This window comes from Austrofundulus limnaeus, unplaced genomic scaffold (assembly GCF_001266775.1).
Source record: "Austrofundulus limnaeus strain Quisiro unplaced genomic scaffold, Austrofundulus_limnaeus-1.0 Scaffold55, whole genome shotgun sequence".
Lineage (NCBI taxonomy): Eukaryota > Metazoa > Chordata > Actinopteri > Cyprinodontiformes > Rivulidae > Austrofundulus > Austrofundulus limnaeus.
The window spans coordinates 2,325,925-2,333,379 of record NW_013952457.1 but is presented as its reverse complement, the minus strand read 5'-3'; the positions used below and the strand labels follow the sequence as shown (position 1 = coordinate 2,333,379).

The 7,455-nt window shown below is 38.4% G+C and overlaps 1 protein-coding gene across 1 annotated transcript; it reads left to right on the top strand.

Moving 5' to 3' along the window:
* Window positions 1-4,643: 4,643 nt before the first annotated feature.
* LOC106517964 (olfactomedin-like protein 3A) lies at window positions 4,644-7,037 on the top strand (the record flags this gene model as incomplete). The annotated part of the gene is given in 2 exon segments (XM_014009020.1): window positions 4,644-4,827; window positions 6,752-7,037. Coding segments are annotated over 2 exon segments (385 nt in total), but the record flags the coding sequence as incomplete, so codon positions are not given.
* Between the last annotated feature and the right edge of the window lie 418 nt (window positions 7,038-7,455).

Below are 7,455 nucleotides of genomic sequence, written 5' to 3'. Positions count from 1 at the left end.
ATATATAAGGCCTTGATGTGTGGAGAAGAGAAAAGAGAAGAAAACAATAAGGGAAAATATTAACTCTGAGTTAGAATAAACTTTTATTGAACACAAAGCCGTCTTTGAAGCACTGGGAGTTTATTTGTGAATGAGACGTCATGAAGTTGCAACTCTGTATAATTTATAGCTCATTTGTAAATTCAGGCTTGGACAGAGTTGATCTTTTACTAAAACAAATATATAATAAAGATAAGAATTTAAAAGAGATCAGATTATTATGTCAGTGCATTTATTGTGAAAAGACTCATTTGAACATTTTGCGGTGTAGTAACTTAATTTTGTTAGTTTTTTTTTTTGTTGTTGTTGTTTTTTGCATTCATATATGTACTTTTATTTCCTTTTGTTATTTAGAACCTTATTTTCTGGTTTGCTTTATTTATGTTCGTCCTTTATGTGGCTTCTGGTAAAGTTATTTCCTGTTTCTGCTTTCGTCAGTCAGCAAACCTGCTCTGTGCTTGCTGTCATCCTACCTCAGTTGAAACCAGATTTTCTTCATCATCTGACCTTAAATCAGACTAAACCTTTCTTGTTTTAGGTCAGTGGGTTAGGGGTGAGATTTCCAAAACTTATTTCTTTATTTTATGTCTTACCCCTCAGATCAATTTTTGACATGCAAATCTGGTTGAAATCTATCCAAACTGTGGTCATTCAAAAGCTATCCACAACAGGTAAGATATTATTTATTTGTAATCATTCTCTTCCTGGTAATGTAATATAACTCTGCAGAGATGAAGCCAGATGAAACCGGTCTATTTTAGGGATTTTCTGCCTTTTTTAAAAACAAGAAAACACTATTATATGCAGTTCAAATATGTCACTGCTTAAGAAATCTTTGCATGCAATTCTCTATGTTTTGACAACTGTTTTGATCCGTAACCATGCAACTGGAAAAGTTATTTAAATTTGTAAACCACTGGCCTAAGTAAATAAATTTTAGGTTGACCAATCTCAAACCATTACTGTCAGGATTTGGTAGCTACTGTATGGTCAGCATTCTTTGGCTCAAATTAAACTAAATTCAGTTCAATTACATAAGTATAATTATTTTATTTTTAATTTTTTTTCTTTTCATTTTGATTTCAGGGTGCAACAGATAAAAGATGATGTCCTTCTTGGAATGACTAATATAAAAAGAAAATAATAATAATAAGCTTCTCATCATTCCAAAGGCAGAAATAGCACAGAGACACTGTTTGCACACTGCAGTCCTTCTGTTAACATGAACATGCAAAACGTTTCCATTGTAGTTCCTAAATAAATAAATGAACCCTGTTTTGCTTTGCAAAGTCCTTCACCACCTTAGATTCACAGGGTGTGCTCACGGTTTGGTCTCATAATTAGAAGTGCTTCAAAAAACAAACCTTTGTGGATTTGGCGTCCATGTTTTAGCACACAGATTAGATTTAAATAAGTCTAAAACTCATGTGCTGAATTTCAGGCAGCCTACAGCTGATAAATGACACACCTGTRAGTGCACTATCATCTTGGTTTTGTTTAGAGAGGTGCATCTATAATTAGAGAGGAAACCACATACTGTTTGTAATCTACGTCCTTTTTCTCTTTAATTTACTCTAATGACTGGTTTTGTTTTGTTAAGTCATTGCCTTCACTTGAAACACAGCAAACCTCAGAAACACATGAAATACGATTACATTGTGTTCAGTTTACAGTAACTTAGGTGGTCTAAAAAAGTAAACGAACATTTATGCACTAAAGTTTGGAAATGTGGTAATGTAACTCATACATAACAAAAATTTAGTCTTTGTATGTTGCTTCATAAAGTTTTTGTCTTTGCTTATTTGTAGCAGAGACGGTCCACAAAGTGTTAACTGCTTTTTAATAAGAAAAAACTTAGAATACAGCGGGTAAAATAAATATTGAACATGTCACCATTTTTCTCAGTAAATATATTACTAGAGGTGCTAATGACATGAAATTTTCACCAGATGTCGGTAACAACCCAAGGGATCCATACATACAAAGAAATCAAACCATAAATGTCCAGAAATGAAGTTATTTGTAATAATGTGGAATGGCACAGGGAAAAAGTATTGAACACACTTACTGAAATTTATCTAATACTTTGTACAAAAGCCTTTGTTGTCAATGACAGCTTCAAGACRCCTCCTGTATGGAGAAACTAGTGGCATGCATTGCTCAGGTGTGATTTTGGCCCATTCTTCCACACAAACAGTCTTCAAATCTTGAAGGTTTCGTGGACCTCTTCTATGAACTCTGATCTTTAGTTCTTTCCATAGATTTTCTGTTGGATTCAGGTCAGGTGATTGGCTGGGCCATTCCAGCAGCTTTAGTTTCTTTCTCTGAAACCAACTGAGAGTTTCCTTGGCTTTGTGTTTGGGCTCATTGTCTTGCTGAAATGTCCAGCCACGTTTCATCTTCATCATCCTGGTAGATGGAAGCAGATTTTTATCAAGAATGTCTCTGTACATTTTTCCACTCATCCTTCCTTCAATTATTTGAAGTTTGCCAGTACCATATGCTGAAAAACAGCCCCACACCATGATGTTCCCRCCTCCAAACTTCACTGTTGGTATGGTGTTTTTGGGCTGATGTGCAGTGCCATTTGACCTCCAAACATGATGTGTATTCTGGCATCCAAACAGTTCAATGTTGGTCTCATCTGACCAGACTATATTCTCCCAGTCTTACACAGGCTTGTTTAAATGTTGTGCAGCAAACTTTAAAGGAGCTTCAACATGCTGTTTCTTCAGCAGTGGAGTCTTGCRTGGTGAGCGTGCATACAGGCCATGGTGGTTCAGTGCATTACTTATTGTTTTCTTTGAAACAATCGTACCTGCTAATTCCAGGTCTTTCTGAAGCTCTCCACAAGTGGTCCTTGGCTCTTGGACAACTCTTCTGATAATTCTTTTCACTCCTCTGTCAGAAATCTTGTGAGGAGCACCTGGTCGTGGTCGGTTTATGGTGAAATGATGTTCTTTCCACTTCTGAATTATGGCCCCAACAGTGCTCACTGGAACCTTCAGAAGTTTAGACATTCTTCTGTAACCGATGCCATCATTATGCTTTGCAACAATAAGGATGTGAAGGTCTTGAGAGAGCTCTTTACTTTTACCCATCATCAGATGGTTCTTGTGTGATACCTGGCCATCATTTGGGACTGAACCAGCTGATATTAACTTGCACTGACAAGGGACAGGCTTGCTTTCTAATTACTGAGAGAGTTCAGCTGGTGTCTTGGCTTTCCATGCCTTTTTACACCTCCCTTTCTTCATGTGTTCAATAGTTTTTCCCTGTGCCATTCCACATTATTACAAATAACTTCATTTCTGGACATTTATGGTTTGATTTCTTTGTATGTATGGATCACTTGGGTTGTTACCGACATCTGGTGAAAATTTCATGTCATTAGCACCTCTAGTAATATATTTACTGAGAAAAATGTTGACGTGTTCAATACTTATTTTACCCGCTGTAAATAGTTTGTTTATGAAACACCATGACAGAAGAGGCTAAAATTTAACCGGAAATTAAGTGCCAAGCGTACCTCAAATAAATACACTGCCTTTCATTTTAGATCATCTCGTGTTGAGAAAAAACAAAGTTGTAACTGGAAATAAAAAAATAAGAAAGTAATAAGTAAAAATAACTTCAAGTGTGAGTAAATGAATATGCTCAAAGTTTGTTCTATAAATTGCTTTCAGCTACTGCCACATCAAGTTTTAGCTCAATATTGGTAAAATCGACTGAATTATCTCCATTTTTCTGTTATTTAATCTGGATTAGTTGGGACGGCCTTCTTGCATTTGATCGGCTCCAAAACTTAAACAACTATAGATGTGCAGCCAATTGTTATTTTTTAAAAGTTTCATCAAAACCAGTCCAGTAGTTKCAGAGATATTTTGCTAACAGAGACACAAACACACATCACCCATCTTTGCCTCTCAGGCACTCATGATCGAGTTCAAGAGAAGTCATAATCCATTATTCATGGCTGAAGCGTTCAGCGTCAAGACTGTGAGACATATCTGAAGGTTGTCAACAAGCTCAGACAAAGAAAATCCCTGAACCGTTCAAAAACCTCATTTCATCAAAGAAAGACTGGAAGAGTTTGCATTTCTCAGGAGTGTCTTATCAAAGAGGGATCTGAGGAATCTAAAAAAAATGTGGAAGCTTAATCTGAACACCTGTGACCTTCAGTTCTGAAGTATCTGACTGAACCGTCTGTCTCTTACAGAGGTGCTGTGTAACAAGAAGCTTTTTGTTGACTTTGTTCACATTCATTTTACAGTTTTATTTTCTTTAATAAACGAGGAATAAAAGCAGAAGATAATCTCCACCCTCTTTTCCCCTCTTTCTGCCTCATTGATTCAAGTTCATTTCTTCCTCCTCTTACATAACTTGTGGTCATATTTCACATTAAAATCTTGTGCTTTACAGAGCAGAAGTGTCCACCAGCCTTAAAGCCAAACCTGCGGTTTATTTTTATTTATTTATTTATTTAATATTACAACCAAGTCACCAGCCAGACGAGGCTTTGAACAGAAATCCAGTCAGAAGAATTGTCTTGTTCTTCCATTTGGTTCTGGCTCCTCCCAGACAGCTTAGTAAAACATTCCAGCCCACCTCTGGGAGTCTGCTGGCTCCTGCGCTCACGTCTCCCTCAACTCCAGTCCAGGGTTTGTATGAAGGGAGCTGCGACCCAAAATGAGAGGGATTCTCGTCCTGGTTACTTTGGCCTGCATTGCCAGCGCTCAGCATCAAGCACTGATTGACTACTTGGAGAGGAGGCTGCTTGCTATAGAGGTAAGTCTCTCTTGGCCTTCCTGCTGAGCCCAGAGCTCCAGAGTCCCCCCCCTGACAGGAAACTTTCTGGGGCACGGCAGATGCAATGGAATGCAGATGTGTTCAAATACTGGGGAAAATACTCTTCATCATCTGTTCAGACTAAAAGCTTCTGATCTGGAGGAAAAAGAGCCAGACTTTTATGTGTTCTTTTAAACTGGGCTGGATCAATAATTCTTAATGCTGTTTAATCTAGACTTTGGCTGCTTTTTCTATCCTGTCCTTACCTGATACCAAACAACAATATGGTGCAGGATATGCTTCAAAAATAAAGAAAGTAGAGCAGTGGAGGACAAAAGAAGCTTCAGGCCTAAAATACTTTTTACAGCAGCTGCGTTATCTGAAAATCACATTTTTTTACAGAAACGGGGGAGAAATTTAATGAAAGAACTGAACCTGAGAGCTGCATCATCCTTTAGCTGATCATTGACTGTTTCATCTTTGTTTTATTTTCAAAGTTTTAACTCTGGGAACAAACTGCCTAAAGGTCCAATTTAACATGGTTCTCAGCAGAGTTTTCTGTTATGAGTTTAGGAGCCAAAATGATTCACAGGTGGCTTAAAGCAGGAACATTCCTCCAAAATGCAAAAAGCAAGGTAGCAAAAAAAAAAAAAAGGGAAGAAAAATGATTGTGTAAAAATATCCATTTGCCCCATAGAGTAGCTGCTGTTACCATATTTTGTGGTTGTTGTTTTTCTTCTCCAGTGACATACAGTAAAGAGGATAATTGAATTGAACTGATAACTTTATGCGATCATGGATGAAGTTGAAGAGAAAAAGCAGCTTTGTGATTGCAATTTTATAGATGTTATCTTTTATGCAGCACATTTTAAATATAAAACAACATACACTACCTTTTTGCCTTTTACTGTATATTTGTTATTATAAAACATTTCAAACTGGAGTGTTGAGTGTCAAACAAACTCACACACTCATAGCAAAACCCCAACTCTGATCATTTCTCTTGGAAGAAGCAGAAAACCTTTTGGAAAATCTTCATAAGATTTTTCCTGATGCATCTCAGTAATCCAGGTAGAAAAAATCAAAAAGAAAAAAAAATAAGTAGGTCCTCTGGATGGGTTCTTCTTTAGTGAAACGTTTCGTCTCTCATCCAAGAGACTTCTTCAGTCTGATGAGTTTCAGGTGAACTCAGCCTTATAAGCACTGCCTCCACATGGACAAACAGGTTAGTCACATGCAAAAGAGGGCCATCGCCTAACAATAGGCTTGATGCTCCATTGTTCATAGAGGGTCATGTGCCCCATCACGACTTATTGGTTTGGATGCTTCGGCTGTGGTTATTTGGTGTTTTGTTGTGTGTATGTAGTGAGTGCAAGCAGGGTTCAGCGTCCCCTTGTTTTTGTCTCTCTTTCCCTCTTTGTGTTGGTTATCGTTGGGGCCCTGACTCACAACTTTTGCTCACAGGGAGCTGAGTCATACTTGCAATAACAGCGTTGTAGGAGGAAGACAACTGGACACGAAGAGCTCCACATGTTTGTCCACCATGTGGAAACCCATCGAGAGGACCTACTTTTTTTTTTTCTTTTTGACTTCATAAGATTTGTACAAACTGTTTACAGCACTTTAAGAATGCAAGAAAGTTTGTCTCTTTGGAAGTAAAACAACAACAACAAAAATGCAGGAATGACTCGAAACATTTGCACAATACCTCTTGCAAAATTTGTCCTCACTTGATCAGGGTTGATGTGTCCTTGCTGTGGCCTTCTATTGCTGAGTATTTATCTCTCCTGAATGCAGCAGAGATCTATGGCCTCAAGTCATTTCTAGCATTTACAAAAAAAAAATTAAATATATTTTTACTACAGAAGTGTAAGCAGGTTGTGTTCTGACTCTGACTGCACCGGCTGGGTTTGATTAAACACAGGACAGGATCACTCTGTGGCAGGAACAGACCACTCGTTATGCCTCCGAGCTGCGGGAGCTGAAGCAGCAGATGGTTTCTCAGCTGGAGAGTCTGGACAAAGAGAAGGAAACGCTGAGAACCAACCTGGACGGCGTGGGGACGAGGGTGGACCGGGTGGAGCGGGAGCTGGACTACCTGGAGACGCACAACGGGGCCCAGCCGTGTGTGGACGTGGATGACAAGCTGATAGAGCAACAAGTGACTCTGGTGACAGAGAAGCAGAAGACCAAATACTTCAAACTCACAGGTGGGCAAAAACACCAACTTTCCTTTTAATGGGCACATATTTTATGGGGAATTGAACCGGAAACCCACCGATTCCAGGATGACTCTGTGACAGCAAGCCTAAAAAATGGGCAGAAAACCAACCAAAATCATGACAATATGAGGGTCAGTCAGGACAAGTTTCAATCTATTATAAAAGAGATCAACATCTCCTTGGTTCACATATTTAGACCTTTCCTATGTGGAAATACAATTTATCCAAAACAGTGTTTTGTCATCTAAAACAGTGGTTCCAATCTTTTCAGCTTTCGACCCACAAAATACCAGCAGCAGAGACCTGTGCCCCCAGCTGTTGTTGGTTGATATGATAAACATTGTTTTCATGTCAAATAAACCAGATGTTGCAGCTTGAAGACATCAGTCGACGAATGGAGTAGTTT